At 38.6% G+C, this 24,305-nt stretch overlaps 1 protein-coding gene across 3 annotated transcripts; it reads left to right on the top strand.

The window, feature by feature from the left end:
• Positions 1–4,810: 4,810 nt before the first annotated feature.
• On the top strand, positions 4,811–7,997 carry LOC104099037 (probable UDP-arabinopyranose mutase 5). 3 transcript variants are annotated; one of them, XM_018771716.3, is made up of 3 exons: positions 4,811–5,071; positions 6,374–6,503; positions 6,696–7,997. In XM_018771716.3, the coding sequence occupies exons 1-3, from the start codon at positions 4,955–4,957 to the stop codon at positions 7,730–7,732; spliced, it is 1,284 nt and encodes a 427-aa protein (XP_018627232.1). In that variant the 5' UTR covers positions 4,811–4,954; the 3' UTR covers positions 7,733–7,997. The 3 variants fall into 3 exon arrangements, with proteins under 3 accessions (XP_018627232.1, XP_018627230.1, XP_018627231.1); XM_018771714.3 differs by having other exon boundaries at positions 4,814–5,071; positions 6,307–6,503; positions 6,571–7,997; XM_018771715.3 differs by lacking the exon at positions 6,374–6,503 and having other exon boundaries at positions 4,814–5,071; positions 6,571–7,997.
• Positions 7,998–24,305: the final 16,308 nt, after the last annotated feature.

Genomic DNA, 24,305 nt, shown 5'->3' with positions numbered 1-24,305 from the left:
TCTCAATTGCACTGCCCAAACGGGCCGAATGACCTGTGCCCCATTAGCACCATAACACCCAAAGAAGTAACCCCGCCTTAACACAACCGAGCAAATTCCTACTTCATGCGCACTATATCCTCCACTAATAACAACTCAATCATTCCATGATTCCCATATACCCATAAAGTATAATACACCATGCATCCAGAAATTCCCTTGCTTAAGTCATCCTCAAAACTAACCTCTGCAAGTCATATTTGATATACAAGTACGTCTCAGACCGAAACCAATACGACACGTAATCATGCAATCAAATCGTTGATAGTAGACTCCCTCACTTGGATCAAAGCCATAGATCAAAACACTAGATAACTCACAATGCTCATACTCTATTACTGCTATAATACTGTAATGAGATTCATCTAAATCCTTCATAAGCTCATGTAATACAAACCATATAATATCTCAAATCATCTGCTAAGCTCGCATTCATCCTCGTGACGGTCAGGTTAACTTTCTCAACCAATCCAAACTCAAATCGCAACATCTATACCCACTGGTAGAAAAGAAATCCTCCACACAACATCATAAGGATCACACATCCGTAGATTAACCCACGGGTGATAACCCACCTGCTTAGCCTCAAACTGACATCTCTCTATACCCTTTCACAGCCACAACTACTACGCAATCACTTAATCTTCTTGAGTTTGAATTCATCAACAAGACATGAAAATCTACTTCGTCCCACCAATGAAATAACATGAAAGAATCCCTCAAAATTCTCATAACTCCAGATCGTATAACACATCCACAGTAATTAAGCACCCAATAGCCCTTTTTGCATCTCAAGCAAACTCTTCTCAACACATTCAAACCATCCGAACACATCTCGCAGTCACATCACACTCATCATATAGCCATCCAACTACTCATCGAGCCACAAATTTCACTCATAGGGATACTATCGGACATATAGGTCCAAAAGCGCATGCTCACACAACTGAAACTACCAAGCCTAAGCTGCGGTCCAAATCGAGCCTCAAGTCCTCCAGACTAGCCCATCACCAAAACATAAAAAACACATCTCGCACCTCACTTGTGGAATCCACAAGCCGTCGATGTACAACTGATACCGGGTGAGTGAAAGGAATTCAAACAGATATACTTCAAGATGAATTAATGTCACACGATAAGGAAAGAAAGATGGGAAGTTTATCCTAAATGTCCTATAGCCTCTCAAAGATAGGTATGGACGTCATCATACAGATCCGCAAGACTCTACTAGACACTTGCTTATACTCGTAGAACCTATGAACCTAGAGCTCTAATACCAATTTATCACGACCCAAAATCCAACTAGTCGTGATGGCACCTAACCCAACCCCCTAGGTAAGCCAATTAGCAACAATCCAATTCAAATGAGATTTACTGAGAGAAATAATGATAATATAACTGAACTTTTATACACTTCCCAATGACCGGTAGTACAAGTCATGAGCTACTAAGATTTAGAGTTTACAAAGCTGGTATGAAATAAATACATCATCTGCTTGAAATATACATGAACAGATTAATAATTCTAAAGCTACCAAGAACAAGAGGTAGCTATGACTGAAACGCGGTACATCTTCAATGTCAGCTCCAGCCATACGCATCAACATCGGCATCCAAAATCTGCACGCAAGGTGCAGAAGTGTAGTATGAGTACAATCGATCTCAAGTACTCAATAAGTAACAAAGTTAACCTTAGGTTGAAAGTAGTGACGAGCTTGGACAACAATTAGAGTCCAACACCAACAGCCAGGAACAACTCGTAACAATATAAATAAAGCAGTATAAGTAATAACTCAAAGATATGATGCTCAGCTCGTTCACAGTTCCAGAAAATAGGCATGTTTTTCAAGTATAACAGTAAATCCAAATCTTTCACCGAAATCATCAAAATATGAGTAAATCTGAAAACTGTGATTTTTCCCAAAAACTTTCAACAACAGATAAGATGTTTCATTATCAGATGGCATGAGGAAAGTACATCTCTATACCTACATGTCAATGTGCATGTGAAGTCATGAATGTCACAGTACCATATAGCATGAGGAAATACATCTCAATGCCTACATGCCAAGTATGCATGCCAACTGTAATGCAACGCAATGATAAAACCATATGCATGCTCTCGGAGTATCAATTCGCTCAGTCCTCCCAGTCACTAGGTCCTCACAGTCACTCAGTCTTCACAATCGCTCGGCACTCTCGCTCAGTAGGTACCTGCGCTCACTGCTGGTAAGTCAGACTTCGGAGGAGCGGATCCTCCCCAAGCGCTAATATAAGCCGATTATGGCATGAATTAATAAAGCTTGTTGCGGCGTGCAGCCCGATCCCATAAACATCCTCACAATCAGGCCATCGGCCTCACTCAGTCATCAATCTCTCCAGTCTCTCGGCCTCACAAATCTCATGCCAATCAAACCAAACAACGATAATATAATGTAAGACAAATGATAACAGAGACTGAAATATGTTATGCAATGAATGAGTATGACTGAATATGTAATTGCAATTTAAGCAAATAACTCAACAGCAGAAATGACCTCAGTGGGTCCGAACAGGATAAGCATATAGCCTAAATATGGTTTCTAATATGGATCACAACTCAATTATTCTAGCATGTAGAAATTTCATGGATAGAAATAAAATTAGGTCACTACACAGTACCACTGAATCAATCGAGTCATAATTCGCACGATGCACGTCCACACGTCTGTCACCTAGCATGTGCGCCACCTCAACACCAAACACATAACACGTATATTCAGGGGTTCATACCCTCAACACCAAGTTTAGAAGTGTTACTTACCTCGAACAAACCAAATCCAATACCGAGCAAGCCAAACAATACTCTAGAAATGCCATCACGCGCGCATCAACCTCCGAACGACTCAAAAATAGCCAAAAGAAACTCAAATACATCAAATAATACCTAAGGAAATAAACCCAATCGATAAAGGTCGAATTTTTAATCAAAAGCCCAAAGTCAACTCAAAAGTCAAACTCGGGCTCGTACCTCGGAACCCGACGAAACTCACAAAATCCGATACATACTAGTTTCATTCAAATCCGACTCTGAATCGATGCTCAACACTCGAAAATTCACTTTATGAAATTTTAGACAAAACCCCCCAATTTCTCTTTTGAAATCATCAACCAATTGCCAAAAAATGAAGATAGATTCATGAAATATAATCAAAACAGAGTAGAGAACACTTACCCCATTCCGATTCATGAAATATAATCAAAACAGAGTAGATAATACTTACCCCATTCCATATGGTAAAAATCACCTCAAAAATCGCTTCAATCCGAGCTTTATAGCTCCAAATATGTTAAAATTGCTAAAACCCCCGAAAAATAGAGTACTTATAATCACTGAACGAATTAATGAATCGCGATCGCGGAATTACCATCGCGATCATGAAGAAGAAAAATACACTACCCCTGAAATACACTACGCGATTGCAGCAACAACCTCGCGAACGCGATACACAAGGCTGACAGAACTATGCGATCGCGGGAACAACATCACGAACGCGAAGAGGTAACCAGCATCCCGCCCAGCTCAACCCAAACATTACGCGAACGCGTAGAAGCAGATGTGAACGCGATGAAGACCAGACCTAACTCTACGCGAACACGTTCATCCTCACGCGAACGCGAATAAAAAATTCACAGCATACCAAAACACCCTTCGCAATCGCGAAGAACACCAGAAGCAACAGGTAGCACCAAACAACCAGCAATGCAAAACCATTCAAAATGATATGAACCACGTCCGAAACTCACCCGAGCTCCTTAGAACCTCGTCCGAACATACCAACAAGTCCTATAACATAACACAGATTTACTTGAGGCCTCAAATTACACATAACAACATCGAAACGACGAATAGCACCTCAAATCGAACTTAATAAACCGTTGAACTTTTAACTTTCAAAACTCGTGTTGAACCATATCAAATCAACCTGGAATGAACTCAAATTTTGCACACAAGTTCTAAATGACATAACGAAACTATTCTAATTCCCGGAATCACAATCCGAATCTGATATCATCAAAGTCAACTCTCGGTCAAACTTATGAACATTTCAAACCTTCAAATTTTCAACTTTTGCCAAATAGTGTCGAAACCTCCTAAAAATATCCAAAAGCAAATCCGGGCATATGCTCAAGTCCAAAATCACTATCCGGACCTAACAGAACTATCAAAACTCCGAAATGAGGTCAAATACTAAAAAGTTAAGCTCGGTCAACTCTTCCAACTTAAAGTTTCAAACATGAAATTCATTCTTCCAAACAAATTCTGAAACACCTGAAAACCAAAACCGAAGATACACACAAGTCATAATTACGAAGCTAATCAAGACTTCAAATAGCTAAGCGGAATGCAAATGTTCAAAACGACCGATCGGGTCGTTACAACATATCACAACATGACACGTTTAGTATTCTTTAATATTGACAACGAAACGAAATGCAAGTACTAAAATCAAGGGGTTAGGTTGCTATAAATATTAAAAAAAAATAGGTTGTCCACTACGAGATTTGAACAATAATTTATATTCTGCTTCATAATTAATATTTAATTTTATATAATTTTTATATGAGAGATTATATTTTAAGGTTGTTTGCACATGATTCAAACAACCTACATCACAATTAAACATGATTTGTGTCCGCGATGCGCGAGTACTAATATTAGTAATAATAATAAAATAAAATAAAAAGTTCCACGTAGCTTCGCTTTTTTTTTCCTCCGAATTCCTGGTAGCTTCCAACACAACTCTCCATTGACACACAACAGCAATCTTTAGATGTAAACAAGTGATTGCTTTGTTCTACTGCTCTGTCACATGTGTTAGCAAAAGGAGAAAGTATCGGAGTGAGTGAAGGGGATAAATAAATAAATGAATGAATGAGAACCGACCCGCCTTCCCTTCTTTCTCTCGCTATTGACTCTGCCCTCCTCCATATTTCTTCCTTTTCTGATCTCTCTTTCTTGCCTGAACACATCCTTCTTGACCTTTTCCTGGTAACAACCCCACTTCACTTTCTTCTTTATTACTTAGTTCTTTTTATCTTATCTTTCACTTAACAGTTATTTTATTTTTGTTTTTCATCTGTCAATTTGAATCACTTTGGATTTATCATCAAGTATGATTATGGGTCTTTTTTTTGTCTCTATATCTAACTTGTTTGTGCTGTGATCTGATTCTTGATGCATATTCTAGGTTTTCCTTTTGTGGGCTCTTTTGCAAAATATTTGAAATGTAAATTAAAGGAATTAGGTTTGTAGCTTGACTTGCTAGCTAGCTATCTTTGAGATATCCTCTGTAATTTGGGGTGGTTTTGCATCTTTCAATTTGGGGCATGTTTTAATCTTTTTGGATTTTCAAGTATGCTTGTGTAATTTATCTTTGTTCTGATCTGAATCTGATGCATTTCTGGGTGTTTCTTTGGTGGATTCTTTGTTGCTATCCAGTTTAATCGGTGCAAATTTTGAGATGTAAATTGAAGGAAATATGTTTGTGGCTTGCACTTGTTATCTATCTATGTATCTCTGAGCTTGCACGCTTACGGCTATTTTTTCTGTTTGCCTTTGTAATTTATGGGGTTTTCATCTGTCAATTTGGGGCAGGTTTAATCTTTTTGGATTATGAAGTATGCTTATATAATTTATCTGTGTTGTGATCTGATTCTGATGCATTTTGTTGGTTCGGGGTTCCCCTTGTAATCCTGTTGTAAGTAGTGTTCAATTATCATGAATGCTGAAAGAATTTTGTGGCTTTCTCTTGGGTCAGTTTTTTAAGACTTTTGAGTTAATTACATTTTGATTGTTCTTTTGTAAGTAATATACCAATCCAGATCAAAGAGAGAAAAGACGCATTGTTTTTTTAGCTTGCACTTATATAGGTATGGGATTTATCTGACACTTTTGCTTAACAAGAATATCTTAATTCACTATAAAAAATAATCTTAGTTCAGCAACTTATTGTCAGACTGCATCATGTCAAAGTAGGAGTGGCCTAGCCTTATACAGCATATTAAAGAAATACTGGGTTGTGATTTTTATCCAAAGAATATAAGGGGAGTTTTTTCTTTTTTTTCGGTCACTTCAATATGTCCAGTCTACATGATTGTCCATGTTGTGTAAAACTGTAAATGAAAGGTGGAATAGAAATCGAATGATGAATGGCGCTAAGTGAAAACTGGAAAACCTCTCTATATTGGTAGATCTGATGAATAACTCTGAAACTTTTCGTGAAGATCCTTCTAGTTAATCATGTTGGAGCCGGTTAACATGTGATAACACTCTGAATACTTATCTTGGCAGAGGACGTTGAGAGCTGGGAAACTAAACGAAAAGATTTTGAAGCTGTTTATTGCAACTGGGAAAGAAGAAATCCTTTCTCTAATTGACGCATTTAACATCCAATGTGTTCTTACTCCTGTGCTTCCTACTAGTAAGTTTTCATATTTAAGTCCTCCTGTAGCATCATGGCGGAATCCTTATAACAATCTAATTTTCAGGATGCTCTGAGAAATTCTGATATTGTTCTAATAACAAGCAAATTATTGCAAAAGGCTCTAGCCATTTCTCAAGAGAACGAAACCTGTTTTTGCTTTCTCGTTGTAGCCTGAAAAAATGTCTCTAGTCAGTGTGAAAGATGATGAGGTAGATATTGTGATAGCTGCAATTCAACCAGATCTTACTTCATTTCTGGAAGAATGGAGAGCAGTATTCTCCCGATTTCACCTGATAATTATCAAAGATCCTGACCACAAAGAAGAACTTAAAATTCCAGGTGGATTTAATTATGATACCTATACAAAAGCTGATATTCAACGAATTATTGGAACTTCAAATGCTGTAACTTTCTCTGGATTTTCATGCCGATATTTTGGCTATCTCTTGTCGAAGAAGAAATATATCATCTCAATAGATGATGATTGCTTTCCAGCTAAGGATAATGAGGGTAACCAAGTCGACGCCATCTCCCAACACATCAATAACCTTTCGACTCCTGCCACCCCATTTTTCTTTAATACTCTCTACGATCCTTTCCGTAAAGGAGCTGATTTTGTTCGTGGCTATCCATTTAGCTTGCGAAGTGGTGTCTCGTGTGCTCTGTCATGTGGGCTGTGTCTTAATTTAGCAGATCTTGATGCACCCACACAAGCCCTCAAGCCGGCGCTTAGGAACACTCGATACGTTGATGCTGTTCTCACTGTACCAGCTAGGGCAATGATGCCTCTGAGCGGAATCAACGTAGCATTTGATCGTGAGTTGGTGGGACCTGCTTTGCTGCCATCTTTCAGGCTGGCAAAAGAAGGAAAGTTCAGGTGGGAAACTGTGGAGGATATATGGACCGGAATGTGTGTTAAGGTTGTGTGTGATCACATGGGATATGGCGTGAAAACTGGGCTTCCATACGTATGGAGGAAAGAAAGAGGTGATGCTGTAGAGAGTTTGAAGAAAGAGTGGGAGGGGGTGAAGCTGATGGAAGAAGTTGTTCCGTTCTTTCAATCAATGAGATTGAGTCCGGCAGCAAATACAGCAGAAGATTGTGTGGTTGAGATTGCTGCAGCCGTGAAGGAGCAGCTGGGGCGAATAGATCCAGTGTTCACTCGTGCGGCTGATTCCATGGTTGAGTGGGTGAAGCTTTGGAAGACGGTCACAACCCAAACTTAATCCATTCTTGCTTCCAAACAGGTGTTGAAGTTTCATATTATTTATTTTCTGTTACATTTCCTTACAAGGTCTGTATACATGTCTTCCAGACAGTTCTCTTGCAACTGATGCATAATAGACAAGTTTTCAGATATTCTGTAGGCTGACCTTGAAATTGACGTTTACTGGTTTTTACTTGGTTTACAATGTGTGTTTCAAAATGTTGGGTTCATTTTATGTAAGACTCAACAGGAAAGCTGAAATAATTAGTGTAATTGCTGCTTCAGTCTCTTCTTGCAAGTACCTGCCCCTCTCTCTGTCTCTCTCTCATGAATATAGTTTTGTAGTTAACATATTCCTCTGAAAATTGTAGAAAGAAATAGTTGAAACTAATCAGATTAGGTATTGTTTGTATAATAATTTTCTTTTTTATCATCCAATATTGTTGAGACAATTTAATAAATAAAAATGTCTCTTTTCTAGCCGCTTATTCTTTTTCTTTTTATTTGATATGATGAAGTATGCGAGCTAGTTTGTGCGCACCTTATCTTAGTCTTCTCCATGAGGTGGTGAGACTTGCGTACGTGATATGCAATAGTATCCACATAAGCTTGTAAAATAGACATATTTTAATTAGAACTAATATTAATACTCGCGCGATGCGCGGATATAAACTATGTCAAATTATGATTTGGGTTATTTGGATTATGTGCAAATAACCTTAAAATTAAACTTTCTATATAGAAATTATAAATAATTATTTGATATTAATTAAGAAGTAGGACATGAAATCATTTTTCAAATCTCATAGTGGATAATCTGTTTTCTTTTTCTATATCCGTAATAATTCAACCCCTTGATTTTAACGCTTGTATTATATTTTACGGTCAATATTAAAGAATACTAAATATGTGACGTTGTGATCTGTCTTGTAAATTATACTATTAGTTTAACAAAATTCTTACTACCACTTTATTTCTTATCTCAAATTCAAATAAGTCTTATCCTTCAATATTTTTAGCTAGAATTTTTTCTCTTTTTGTTGTTCCTTGCTTATAGTTTTTACATTATTTATTACTTAATATTGTTATATTGTAATATGATCTTTTATTAGCTTATAAATTGACTTAATGTCTTTTATTATCCTTTTAATAATTATCAATAAATGTAAAAAAAAAATATTCTTGAAATTTAATGTATTTTTACACTATTATCCTCTTACTTGAATCTCTTTCATCATTTAAATCTATTAATAATATTTTTGAGTATTATTTAATAATTTTATTTATTTTTAAACAATTTCAAGAATCACACAGAATCCTTGCAACTTCTTTATCCGAGAGTTTATCATCTTCAACATGTTAGTCGATAGTTTTTATTACTTTGGAGATGTCAACTCCTACTAATTTTGCACATCAAATTTCATCAAATAAGCTTGCAGTTTCTACATACTTACATTGCAAAATACGCAACAAAGATTATAGAATTTTTGAATCACTCATGCTAAATAAAAAAATATTTTCACTATAAATCATCATAATAAAACAAATATATTTGAACATGATTTATATAGTATGCTCTGGTTGGATTGAATTTTAGTTGTTGTAGTTGTATATTGTGGGGGTTAAATTAGGAGTCTTATTTATATTATGAGTTATACGGATTAGAAGTTCAGATTACTTTTAAGTGTCATGTTAATTAAATAGTTTTTAAAATGTTTCTTTATTTCGTTCTATTATCAAATATTAAAAATATTTAACACTTAATACTTATCAATTACTTTTAGTCAACCGACCCAAATAGACTCTAAAATGACTCTTACCAAATCTAGATATACAAGCGTAATAACATGACTAAGCAGATAGTTTTAAAGTGTTATTTTTTCTTCAATTATACTTTTATTTTCACTAAGTCTGTTGGAAGGACACCTTGTAATTGGATGGTATAGTTACTACCATAGTAATTGCACAGTCTAATATTTATAGAATATTATAATTACGTAGACATATTTATTTTCCATAATGTAAATAAATTATAATTTCATATGTCATGTTTGGTTGTACAAATATAATTAAATAATTAGATATTTTTATATTAAAATAAAATTAACAATCGAATATAAATAAACTTCTGTTTAGAAGGACAAGTAAATAAACTTGAATGTGCAATAAATATATGTGCATATAAGAAATACTAAATTTTATTTATTACTAGGTATTTAAGCTATATATGTGGGGATGAGGAAGGTGATGTGGCATGCCTCAAATGCCAGCATCTCTATTTATATTTTTTCCTATTTTTTTTTTGGATTTTTTCCCTTATTTTAATAAAATTACTCACTTATTAGAATCATTTCCCTATACATCGTTATGAGTCTTAAATAAGGAAAAAGAAAAGTAATTACTTCTTCCGTTCACTTTTACTTGGCACGTTTTGACTTTTCACGCCCCTTAAAAAATAATAAATGAAGTGCATAATTTACCATGATACTCATATTAATTGATGCATATTTTATTGGATTTGAGAAAATGATTTGAAATGAGTAATAAATACTGTGGGTATAACAAAAAAAAAATTATCTTCTCTTGATATGCGTAAAGTGACAAATAAAAATAAAAATCTATTTTTAGTATACATGCCAAGTAAAAGTGAACGGAGGGTGTTTGATTTAAAAGTGAACATTTCAAACTAGAAACGAATTTGTTTCACTTCTCCAACCGTAAAAGTAATTACTATATAAATATGAGTATTAAATTGTATCCAATTTTCTATTTTACTGTGTCCTTTCAATTCCGTACTTGACATGCCACCAATTTTCAATCAATCTCTCTTTCTATATAAATAAATATAGTGGTCATTGGTTTCATCTCAACTACATTGTCGTGAGTTTCAAAATTATCTTTTATTATCTGTTGCTAAAATAGCAAATATTTTCAACAAATGTTTGTCACTACCCGAAATTCCCACTTTCGGACCGTGATGGTGCCTAACATTTCACTTGCTAGGCAAGCCAACGTTAGAATAATATAAACTAATTTTTAAATAATTTTAAGTTATTAATAATCCAAGAACAAATGCGAAAGCAAGTTTGAAATATAGTGAATAATTCATAAAAACAACGGTGTCTAAATACCATCCTAGAATTGGTGTCACAAGTGCACGAACTTCTAGAATAAATATAAATAAGGTCTGAATAAAATAAAGGTCTTTGGAAATAAACATACAGCTAAAGTAAAATAGACGGGGACTCCAGAACTGCGGACGCCATGCAGTTATACCTCAAGTCCCCTCTGGTAGCTGAAATCCGAGCAAGTCTACGGTACGCCACTGGGACCAACTCCAAAATCTGCACAAGAAGTGCAGAGTATAGTATCAGTACAACTGACCCCATGTACTAGTAAGTGTTGAGCCTAACCTCGGCGAAGTAGTGACGAGGCTAAGGCGGGTCACTTACATTACCTGTACGCAATATTAGAAACAACAACAATAATAAAAATAACCCAAGTAACTCATTTATAATAATTGAAGCCAATTCAGCAGTCATAACCAATTATCATTTCCATCAATTCAGTTACAGCGTGCAACCCGCTCTCACAATATATTCACATTCAATTTTGTTGCAGCGTGCAACCCGCTCTCACAATATATTTATTTTTAATCAAGTCTGTTGCGGCGTACAACCCGATCCTCCAATATGGACTCTTAATAAGTCTGTTACGGCGTGCAACCTGATCCTCCAATATAGACTTTTAATAAGTCTGTTACGGCATGCAACCCGATCCTCCAATATATTCATTTATTAATTCTTATAGAAGAAATTTTTCTAATAAATGCAACAATTAATATGAAATTATAAGAAAATAAGTATACAATAATTATGATTTATTCATGAAACAGACAATGTCAAATAGCAAATTATCATAGAAATCAGGGAGAAAATAGGCAGTTTAATATTTAATATGCTAAATGTCAAATAACAATTAAGACACATAATTCAAGTAGCATATAACAATTAATGCAGGAATTCAAGATGTAATATTTGGCAAAGAATCGGAGAGAAATAATTATTATAATAATTAATTCATAATTTAAAATAATTTATGATTTTTCAAATAATTATGCAAATAATTAATTTGACGACGTATAGGCACTCGTCACCTCGCTTATACGTCGTTCACATACATTTCACATAACAAATAATTTAAGGGTTCTATTCCCTCAAGTCACGGTTAACCACGATACTTACCTCGCTTTGCAAATTTCAATCAATTACTCAACCACAACTTTTTCTTTTAAATTTTCCTCTGAAAGCTTCAAATCTATTCACAAACAATTCGATATATTCAATACGAATCATAGGAATTAATTCCATATGAATTTATAAATTTTTCGGATAAAAATCCAAAATTTATTAAAATATTTGGCAGTGGGACCCACGTCTCAAATTCCGAAAAAATTTATGAAATCCGAACACCCGTTCCGATACGAGTTCAACCATACAAAATTTGTCTAATTCCGATATCAAATGGACCTTCAAATCTTAATTTTTCGTTTTTGGAAAGATTTACAAAAATTTTAATTTCTTCCATCTAAATCCGAAATAAATGATGAATATATACTTAAATTTATGAAATACAATCACTATATGATAAAGAACACTTACCCAGCTCGAAATCATGAAAAACTCCTTTGAAATCGCACCTAAGCCGAGTTATAATTGAGGGTTTGTGAAAAATAGAAAAAATTCCGTTTTGGTTCTGTTTTAAGTCACAAGGGTCAGGCCTTCTTCGCGTTCGCGAAGGGCCTGTCGCGTTCACGATGAGTAGCAGCCCGTGGCTTTCACGTTCGCGAGTACTCCTTCGCATTCGCGAAGGCTTTTTCCCCCTTGGCCTTTGCGTTCGCGTGCCAGTGCTCGTGTTCGCGTATAAGGACAACTGACCCCTCCCCCAGGCCTCTAAAGCTCCGTGTTCGCGTTGAGCTGGTCGCGTTCGCGAAGGGTAAAGTCCCCATAGCTTCGCGTTCGCGAAGAAGAAAAATTCAGCCAGCTCAGTTTGCTCTTCGCGTTCGCGAGAGTACATTCGCGAACGCGACGAATGAAATACCAGAAGCCCAAAGTGTGCAGAAAACCAGATTTCCTAAGTTCGAAATCATCCCGTAGCCTATCCGAAACTCACTGAGCCCTCGGGGCTCCAAACCAAACACGCACATAAGTCCTAAAACATCATACGAACTTGCTCGCGCGATCAAATCGCCAAAATAATACCTAGAACTACGAATCGGATACCAAATCAAGGGAAGTTTTCAAGAAAATTTTAAAACTTATATTTTTACAACCGGACGTCCGAATCACGTCAAATCAACTCCGATTCTCACCTAATTTGGCAGACAAGTCATAAATATTATAGTGGACCTATACCGGGCTCCGAAATCAAAATACGGGCCCGAGGACAATAAATACAACATCAGTAATTTCTTAGAAATCATTAAGTTTTCAAGCTTTTAATGTTTCATCAAAATTCTATATCTCGGGCTAGGGACCTCGGAATTTGATTTCGGGTATAAGCCCAAGTCCCAAATCATGATACGGACCTACCGGAATTGTCAAAGCACTGATCCGAGTCCGTTTTACTCAAAATATTGACCAAAGTCTACTTAGTTGAGTTTTAAAGGTCTATTTCACATTTTAATCTATTTTTCAAATAAAAACTTTTCGAAAAATTGTACGGACTGCGCACGCAAGTCGAAGAATGATAAATTGTACTTTTCGAGGTCTTAGAACATAGAATTACTTATTAAATTTAAAGATGACATTTTGGGTCATAATATTCTCCACCTCTAAAACAAACGTTCGTCCTCGAACGGAGTTAGTAAAAGTACATGAGCTGGAGAAAATGTGTGGATATTTACTCCGCATGTTCGACTTGGACTCCCAGGTAGATGCCTCTACCGGCTGACCACTCAATTGCACCCGAACTGAAGGATAACTCTTAGACCTCAACTGTCGGACCTGCCGGGATAGAATAGCCACCGGCTCCTCCTCATAAGTCAAATCTCTGTCCAATTAGACTGAGCTGAAATCTAACACATGGGACGGATCACCATGATATTTTCGGAGCATAGACACATGGAACACCGGATAAACCGCTGATAAACTAGGTGGTAATGCAAGCCTGTAGGCTACTTCACCCACCCTTTCAAGAATTTCAAAGGGTCTAATATATCTAGGGCTCAACTTGACCTTCTTTCCGAACCTCATTACACCTTTCATAGGTGAAACCCGGAGCAATATTCTTTCTTCAACCATGAATGCAATATTACGAACTTTTCGGTTGGCATAACTCTTTTTTCTAGACTGAGCTGTGCGAAGTCGATCCTGAATAATCTTGACCTTATCCAAGGCATCCTGTACCAAATCGGTACCCAACAATCGAGCCTCTCCCGGTTCAAACCAACCAACTAGCGATCGACATCGTCTTCCGTATAATGCCTCATATGGAGCCATCTGAATTCTTGACTGGTAGTTATTATTATAAGCAAACTCCGCAAGTGGCAAAAAATGATCCCAAGAACCTCTAAAGTTTATAACACAAGCGCGGAGCATATCTTCCAATATCTGAATAGTGCGTTCTGACTGTCCGTCTGTCTATGGATGAAATGTTGTACTCAATTCCACCCGCGTGCCTAACTCACGCTGTACAGCCCTCCAAAAATGTGAGGTAAACTGCGTACCTCGATCTGAAATAATAGACACGGGCACTCTGTGAAGGCGGACAATCTCACGAATGTAAATTTCAGCTAACGTCTCTGAAGAATAGATAACTGCCACTAGAATAAAATGTGCTGACTTGGTCAACCTGTCCACAATGACCCAAACTGTGTCAAATTTTCTCTGAGTCTGTGGGAGCCCAACAACAAAATCCATAGTTATACGCTCCTACTTCCACTCAGGAATTTCTAACTTCTGAAGCAAACCACTAGGTCTCTGATGCTCGTACTTAACTTGCTGACAATTCAGACACCGAGCTACATGTGCAACTATATCCTTTTTCATTCTCCTCCATCAATAATGTTACCGCAAATCTTGATACATTTTGGCGGTACCTGGATGAATAGAATACCTGGAACTGTGTGCTTCTTCAAGAATTAATTCACGAAGCCCATCCACATTAGGCACAAAAATACGACCCTGCATTCGCAGAACCCCATCTTTCCCTACAGTAACCTGTTTTGCATCACCGTGCCACAACGTGTCCTTAAGGACAAGTAAGTGAGGATCATCATACTGCCTCTCTCTGATGCGCTCATATAAAGAAGACCGAGCGACTGTGCAAGCTAGAACCCGACTGGGTTCTGAAATATCTAACCTCACAAACTGATTAGCCAAAGTCTGAACATCTGCAGCTAATGGCCTCTCACCAACCCGAATATATGCAAGACTGCCCATACTCACAGCCTTTCTACTCAAGGCATCGACCACCACATTGGCCTTTCCGGGGTGATACAAAATGGTGATATCACAGTCTTTCAACAACTCCATCCATCTTCTTTGCCTTAAATTAAGATCCTTTTGTTTGAACAGATACTGGAGGCTACGATGATCAGTAAATATCTCACACGAGACACCGTAGAGGTAATGCCTCCAAATCTTCAGCGCATGAATAATGGCTGCCAATTCTAAGTCATGAACAGGATAATTCTTCTCGTGAACTTTCAACTACCGCTACGCATATGCAATTACCTTTCCATCTTGCATTAATACTGCACCAAGCCCAATGTGAGATGCGTCACAATATACCGTATACGATCCTAAACCTGTGGGTAATACCAACACTAGCACCGTAGTCAAAGCGGTCTTGAGCTTCTAAAAACTCAACTCACATTCGTCTGACCATCTGAATGGGACACCCTTCTGGGTTAGTCTGGTCAATATGCTTGCTATAGATGAAAACCCTTCCACGAACCGACGATAATAACCTGTCAAACCTAGGAAACTCTGGATTTCTGTAACCGAAGTAGGTCTAGGCTAATTCTGAACAGCCTCAATTTTCTTAGGATCCACCTTTATGCCTTCTTCCAATACAACATGTCCCAAAAAGGCAACTGAGTCTAACCAAAACTCACATTTTGAAAATTTGGCATATAACTGATTATTCTTCAAGGTGTGAAGCACACTTCGAAGATGCTGCTCATGATCCTCTCGACTGCTGGAGTAAATCAAGATATCATCAATGAATACAACAACAAAAGAATCCAAATAAGGCTTGAACACCCGATTCATCAAATCCATAAATGTTGCTGGAGCATTTGTTAACCCAAATGACATCACTAGGAACTCGTAATGCCCATACCGAGTCCGAAAAGTTATCTTAGGGACATCAGATGCCCTAATCTTCAACTGATGGTAACCAGATCTCAAATCAATCTTCGAAAATATCTTGGCACCCTGAAGCTGATCAAATAAGTCATCAATTCTTGGCAGCGGATATTTGTTTTTGATAGTGGCCTTGTTCAACTGCCGATAGTCTATACACATCCGCATCGAGCCACCTTTCTTCTTTACAAATAATACTGGTGCACCCCAGGGCGAGACACTGGGTCTAATGAATCCCTGATCAAGCAAGTCTTGTAATTGCTCTTTCAATTCTTTCAACTCTAGCGGGGCCATACGGTATGGTGGAATAGAAATGGGCTGAGTGCCCGGAGCCAGATCAATACAGAAGTCAATATCTCTGTCGGGTGGCATCCCGACAGATCTGCAGGAAATACTTCTGAAAATTCACGAACAACCGGTACTGAGTCCATAGAAGGGACATCCGCATTGGGATCGCGAATATAAGCCAAATAGGCTAGACACCCTTTCTCTACCATACGCCGAACTTTCATATAAGAAATAACCCTGCTGGCAAAATGGCCAGGAGTTCCTTTCCACTCTAACCGAGGTAACCCCGGCATAGCTAGGGTCACTGTCTTGGCATGACAGTCCAATATAGCATGATAAGGAGACATCCAATCCATACCCAAGATGACATCAAAATCTACCATATCAAAAAGTAGAAGATCCACACTAGTCTCAAGATTACCAATAGTAACCACACACAAACGATAGACAAGATCTACTACAACAGAATCTCCCACCGGTGTAGATACACACACAAAAGCACTCAGAGAATCACAAGGCACAACCAAATATGAAGCAAAGTAGGATGATACATAGGAATAAGTAGATACTGGATCAAATAAGACTGAAGCATCTCTATGGAAAACTGGAATAATACCTATGATCACAGCATCAGATGACTCGGCCTCAGGCCTAGCTGGAAAAGCATAAAATCGGGGCTGGGCCCCACCACTCTAAACTGCGTCCCTAAGACGGCCTCTGACTGGCTGGCCTCCACCTCTAGCGGTCTGACCTCCACCTCTAATGGCCTGACCTCCACCTCTAATAGCCTGACCTCCACCTCTAGCTGCCTGACCCCTACCTCTAGCTGGCTGAGCAGGCGGTGAAGCAATCGGTGCCGGTATGATGGCACGAGAATCTTGCCGAGATCTGTTACTCGCCAATCTAGGGCAATACCTCCTGATGTGACCAATGTTTCCACACTCATAACACCCATCCTGATGTCATGGTTGCTGAAGCTGAAGCTGACCCAAATGGGCCGGATAACCGTTGTAATAACTCTGGAGTGATGGTGTACTGATAGGAGCTAAATGTGCACTGAATACTGGTTGTCCAGAGTAAGGCATAATAGGACCGCGACTCCCTGAAGCACCGGGAGATGCATGAAGTGCTGAATGAAATGGTCTGGGAGGATGACCCCTACCAAAATTACCTCTTCCTCCAGACGAGGCACCACCGTAACCACCGAACTGACGAGGCCTCTTATCAAACCTCTGCCCTCTCTCCTGTGCAAGAACCATTTTGATCCTCCTTGAGACATTAGCAGCCGTCTGAAAAGAAATCTCACTTCTGGTCTCCTTGGCCATCTAAAGTTTGATAGGGTGAGTGAGTCCCTCAATAAACCTCCTCACTCTCTCTCCCTCCGTAGGTAGTAAAAGGAGAGCATGACGAGCCAAATCCAAAAAATGGGACTCATACTGAGTAACAGTCATACTGCCCTACTGTAGACGTTCAAATTGCTTGCGGAATTCCTCTCTCAGTGTGATAGGAAGGAACTTCTCCAAAAATAGCTGAGAGAACTGCTCCCAGGTAAGTGCAGGTGATCCGACTGGTCGGGTTAATGTATAATCTCTCTACCACCTCTTGGCGGAACCCATCATCTGAAATACAGTAAAATCAACCCCATTGGTCTCAACTATACCCATGTTCCGCAGTACCTCGTGGCAGCGTTCAAGATAATCTTGTGGGTCCTCAGAAGGTGTACCACTGAAGTGAACTGGAAAGAGCTTAGTGAACTTATCTAGTCTCAATAAGACCTTAAAAGACATGGTGGGCCTATCACCGATCTGTGCCGCAACAACTGGCTGAACTACCCCAACTGGCGGGGCTGCTGGAGCCTAATTCTGGGGAGCCATCTGCTCCGGAGTGGGAGTAGTGGGAGTTTGTGCTCCTCCCCCAGCCTGTGAGACGGCTGGTGCCACTGGAAAGGTACCATTCTGGGCCACACCTTCCATAAGACTCAATAATCGGACTAGAGCGTCCTGAAGCACTGGAGTGGCTATGAATCCTTCCGGGACCTGAACTGGTCCAACTGGTACTTTCTGAACTGGGACCTCCTCCTGAAGGTCCACCTGAGGTTCTTCAACAGGCGCAGCTACTCGAGCTCTGGACTGAGATCTACCTCGGCCTCTGCCTCGGCCTTTAGCAAGACCTCGAACTCTACCCCTGACCATAGTTGCCATTGGGGGTTCTGGTCCCTGTCCATCGGTAGAGGTATTACGTGTTCTCACCATCTGCGAGAGAATAAGAGTAGAATGGTTCAATCATCGATGATAGAATAAAATCGCATGACAGAATAAGAAAGAAGTGATATTGTTCCTAAACTTCATAGCCTCTGAGAGATAAGTACAGACGTCTCCGTACCGATCCTTCAGACTCTACTAAGCTTGCTCGTGACTCGTGAGACCTATGTAACCTAGTGCTCTGATACCAGCTGTCACGACCCGAAATTTCTACCTTCGGACCGTGATGGCGCCTAACATTTCACTTGCTAGGCAAGCCAACGTTAGAATAATATTAACTAATTTTTAAATAATTTTTAAATTATTAATAATCCAAGAACAAATGCGAAAGCAAGTTTGAAATATAGTGAATAATTCATAAAAATAACGGTGTCTAAATACCATCCCAGAATTGGTGTCACAAGTACAGGAGCTTCTAGAATAAATACAAATAAGGTCTGAATAAAATAAAGCTGTCTGGAAATAAACACATAGCTAAAGTAAAATAGATGGGGACTCCAGAACTGCGGACGCCATGCAGTTATACCTCAAGTCCCCTATGGTAGCTGAAATCCGAGCAAGTCTACGGTACGCCACTGGGACCAACTCCAAAATCTGTACAAGAAGTACAGAGTGTAGTATCAGTACAACCGACCCCATGTACTGGTAAGTGCTGAGCCTAACCTCGACGAAGTAGTGACGAGGCTAAGGCGGGTCACTTACATTACCTGTACGCAATATTAGAAACAACAACATTAATAGAAATAAACCAAGTAACTCATTTATAATAATTGAAGCCAACTCAGCAGTCATAACCAATTATCATTTCCATTAATTCAGTTAAAGCGTACAACCTACTCTCACAATATATTCACATTCAATTTTGTTGCAGCGTGCAACCCGCTCTCACAATATATTCATTTTTAATCAAGTCTGTTGCGGCGTTCAACCCGATCCTCCAATATGGACTCTTAATAAGTCTGTTGCGGCGTGCAACCCGATCCTCCAATATAGACTTTTAATAATTCTGTTGCGGCGTGCAACCCGATCCTCCAATATATTCATTTATCAATTCTTATAGAATTTTTTTTTCCAATAAATACAACAATTAATATGAAATTATAAGACAACAAGCATACAATAATTATGATTTATTCATGAAACAGACAATGTCAAATAATAAATTATCATAGAAATCAGGGAAAAAATAGGCAGTTTAATATTTAATATGCTAAATGTCAAATAACAATTAAGACACATAATTCAAGTAGCATGTAACAATTAATGCATGAATTCAAGAATTAATATTTGGCAAAGAATAGGAGAGAAATAATTATTATAATAATTAATTCATGATTTAAAATAATTTATGATTTTTCAAATAATTATGCAAATAATTAATTTAACGACGTATAGACACCCATCACCTCGCCTATACGTCGTTCACATGTATTTCACATAACAAATAATTTAAGGGTTCTATTCCCTTAAGTCAAGGTTAACCACGACACTTACCTCGCTTTGCAAATTTCAATCAATTACTCAACCACAACTTTTCCTTTTAAATTTGCCTCCTAAAGCTTCAAATCTATTCACAAACAATTTGATATATTCAATTCGAATCATAGGAATTAATTCCATATGAATTTATAAATTTTTCAGATAAAAATCCGAAATTCATTAAAATATTCGGCAGTGGAACCCACGTCTCAAATTCTATTTTGGTTCTGTTTTAAGTCACAGGGGTCAGGCCTTCTTCGCGTTCACGAAGGGCCTGTCGCGTTCGCGATGAGTAGCAGCCCGTGGCTTTCGCGTTCGCGAAGGCTTTTTCCCCCTTGGCCTTCGCGTTCGCGTGCCAGTGCTCGTGTTCGCGTATAAGGACAACTGGCCCCTCCCCCAGGCCTCTAAAGCTTCGCGTTCGGGTTGAGCTGGTCGCGTTCGCGAAGGGTAAAGTCCCCATAGCTTCGCGTTTGCGAAGAAGAAAAATCCAACCAGCTCAGTTTGCTCTTCACGTTCGCGAGAGTACATTCACGAACGCGATGAAGGAAATACCAGAAGCCCAAAGTCTGCAGAAAACCAGATTTTCTAAGTCCGAAATCATCACGTAGCCTATCCGAAACTTACCCGAGCCCTCGGGGCTCCAAACCAAACATGGACACAAGTCCTAAAACATCATGCGAACTTGTTCGCGTGATCAAATCGCCAAAATAACACCTAAAATTACGAATCGGACACCAAATCAAAGAAAGTTTTCAAGAAAACTTTAAAACTTATATTTTTACAACCGGACGTCCGAATCACGTCAAATCAATTTTGATTCTCACCTAATTCGACAGACAAGTCATAAATATTATAGTGGACCTATACCGGGCTCCAAAATCAAAATACGGGCCCGAGGTCAATAAATCCAACATCAGTAATTTCTTAGAAATCATTAAGCTTTCAAGCTTTTAATATTTCATCAAAATTCCATATCTCGGGTTATGGACCTCGGAATTCGATTCCGAGCATAAGCCCAAGTCCCAAATCATGATATGGATCTACCGAAATTGTCAAAGTACTAATCCGAGTCTGTTTGCTCAAAATATTGACCAAAGTCTACTTAGTTGAGTTTTAAAGGTCTATTTTACATTCTAATCCATTTTTCACATAAAAATTTTTCGGAAAATTGTACGGACTGCGCACGGAAGTCGAGAAATGATAAATGGTGCTTTTCGAGGTTTTAGAACACAAAATTACTTATTAAATTTAAAGATGACATTTTGAGTCATCACAATATTCATGTAACCACATACATACTAAGACGATGATGATATTATAAATATCTCTATCAAATTTCAAGAGTTGGTGGGCAAGTTTGGCAAGCTTTTGTTTCATCAATTTGATCCAATATTACTTTGTGTTTGTATACAACTTTTACTTCAAAGTCATTTTTCTTGCTTTTTTTTGGGGGGGGGGGGGGAGGGGGTTGTCTATGGATCATGGGTATTGCAATGGTGATAATGGTGTCACAAGCATTTTCTGATATTATTATTATTTGTAAAGTGGAAAATATAGACTAAAAGTTGTTTTTACTTTGCTGAGTTTTACTAAAAGATTCCTTGGTCATTATGAGAAGAGTACGGCTTGTATAAGATTTATACTTTATAGAGACACACGTTACATTACTCTAAAACCAAATAAATGTTACTATGTGATATTTTTCCTCTCATCTTACCCAATTAAAATATGTGTGGCATCTCTTATTGGACAATATTTATATTTAAAGCTGTATACATTGTGACTACGAAAAATAGATCAAATGATGTAAGATATTTTCTCCCCTCTTTAATATTTTTATATAGCAATTGCATGTTACAACAAGCAAAGGTCAGATGATAATATAAAATTTTAGATTGACGATTCATGTTACTTAGACACAAGATTTTTTTTTAAAGAAAGTGTATAGTAGGAATAAATAGAAAAAGGGATAAAAATAAGTAGAGAGATCTGGAAATTGAAAAGATAAAACAATAAAGAAAAAATTAGAGGAAAAATAGTAGGCAAAAAAGTACATGACTAGAATGTAACTCAATGGTAATGATTGTTGTTGTAGTTTCTTACTTTTCATTTCATGTTCTTTTAATTTAAAAATTGTAGAAACTCAAATACTACTATTAGCGGAAGAACGAAGACAAATGTCATATACATTCGTGTATCTAATTTATAATTAAACTAAGAATCATGTATTAAAAGCACATCACTACACAAAAGTACAAATTTCTTTAAATTTCTTTTACAAAAAAAATCCTTACAATGAAAAAGGCAATTAACTAAGCTCAAATTCTAATAAGAATTATATATTTGTGACTTGATCAATATATAGACATATTTCATATATGTTTATAAATAAATAAAAACTTATTATTATTATTTGGATTGAATTTATAAAAAAGATTATTAAACCAACAGAATTTTTTGGGGTTGTGACTTCATTCGGAACCGGTGAGAAAAGGTCCTTTTGATTCTCTCACGTAGACCTGTCTACTCAGGAAACTTGGGCTTTTAATTTTAAGCATATATAAGGGGGTATATGTGTCGAAAGCTCAACCTGCCTCCCCCGTACGTGCTGCCACCAAGCCGTACAGAATGAGCGACCTTGAGGGGAACCTCAAGGGCTTGCCTGGATGACTCAAAGGAGTGTCATAGGTATCCATACGAGTTAGAGAACTCTATGGATGGCGCGACGCCTTCGGGCTAGCGTTGGGCACCAAACGGTAGCTGGAGGCTCGATGTGTGGGACGGGTATGCCCCGCGGGCTGCCAAAATAATGGATTGAGACCTCCGTGCCGATTGGATACTTGAAGCACCTATCTTAGGGGCCTCATGTGTCGACTTGTAAGCATAGCTTGGGTTCAGCTATGCAAGCAAGGGTCCGTTGGCCTAAACGTGCAATTGTGGGGTGACACTGCACTATTCAGGATGGAAGTATGTCACGAGGGTTATATATGGGTATTCCACTAAAGACGAACATGACAATGGCCAAGGACTAAAGGTTGTCTTACTCGAGCGAAGCACAAGCTGGGTACGGATGCACGAGGCGAGTGTCAAGCTTGAAGATTGGACTGTGCACGCGAGAGCGATGCTCATTTCTAGGCGAAGGACAAGACATGTACTGAGCCAACCCCAGGGCGCACATGGATTACGATCCTAAGATGAGAAGTTCCACAGCTAGTCGAGCCCAAGAGCCTAGACATCATACGGGTGGCACAATTGGAGCAGGCCTTCTAGGAAAGCTTCACCCCAGGCACAGGATCGTGCTTGGTAAACCTGGGAAAAAGGAAAGGCTGACCTACATCGAGGGGATTTGCAGAAGCCGCACGGGCTATTCGGTGCCGCTGACGAGCGTAAGAAAGTCGGCCCGTGACACATGGTATCAGAGCTGATAAAGGCCATAATATGCAATGGCATGATGTCAAGGCAATAGTTGAGATGGCGAGTGCATTTTGGATGTCAGCACGGAGATCACGTCAAAGCAGAGATTGATGTTCGTATGCCATGAGAGATCGAGAACCCGATATTACTGGTCGAAGAAAGAAATGGGTGACTCCAGTTTCTTTCAAAAGTCTGGGTTTTTATTGAATGTGGTGATATGCCGATGAGTCGGGTGGTCAAAAAAAGGCCATGTTTGCCAGGTCGAGCAACCATATTGCAAAGATTGGGAGCCATGGACTATAAACTTTGGGCATGATCATAGCGAAGATCTTGCCAAGGATGCGTGCAGCGCATCAGTTGAGTGTCTTTCCTACGGGATAGACTTGTGAACTACCTGAGGGCATTGTCAAGGTGAGGAGATGGATTTGAAGGAAATAGTGAAGCCTCAGAATAGGGCGGATTTCCAAGTTGGAAGGTGTCATTCTGGAAAGGGGTAAACCGAATAATCGGGGACCACTGAGATGCGGCCATGCGAAGCACACCGAACCGGGAAGCCGTGCTAGCAGCACCTAGAGAGTTCTTGACTATAGGGCAAGTACAGACATACTACCGGGAACATTGGTTACTTGATGAGGAAGTGACAGTTGGAAAACAAAGAGCTTTGTTCGTGAATGTGGCGATGTTATGACTTTGAGAATGTAGTACTCACCAAGAGTACGTCCCAAGAGTTGGCCGAGTGCCAAGTGGGACGAGTGCGCTAAGAAGTATCCTCCACATTGAG

The sequence above is a fragment of the Nicotiana tomentosiformis genome, chromosome 5 (genome assembly GCF_000390325.3).
Source record: "Nicotiana tomentosiformis chromosome 5, ASM39032v3, whole genome shotgun sequence".
NCBI classification, from domain to species: domain Eukaryota; kingdom Viridiplantae; phylum Streptophyta; class Magnoliopsida; order Solanales; family Solanaceae; genus Nicotiana; species Nicotiana tomentosiformis.
This window is presented reverse-complemented; position numbering and strand designations above follow the sequence as displayed.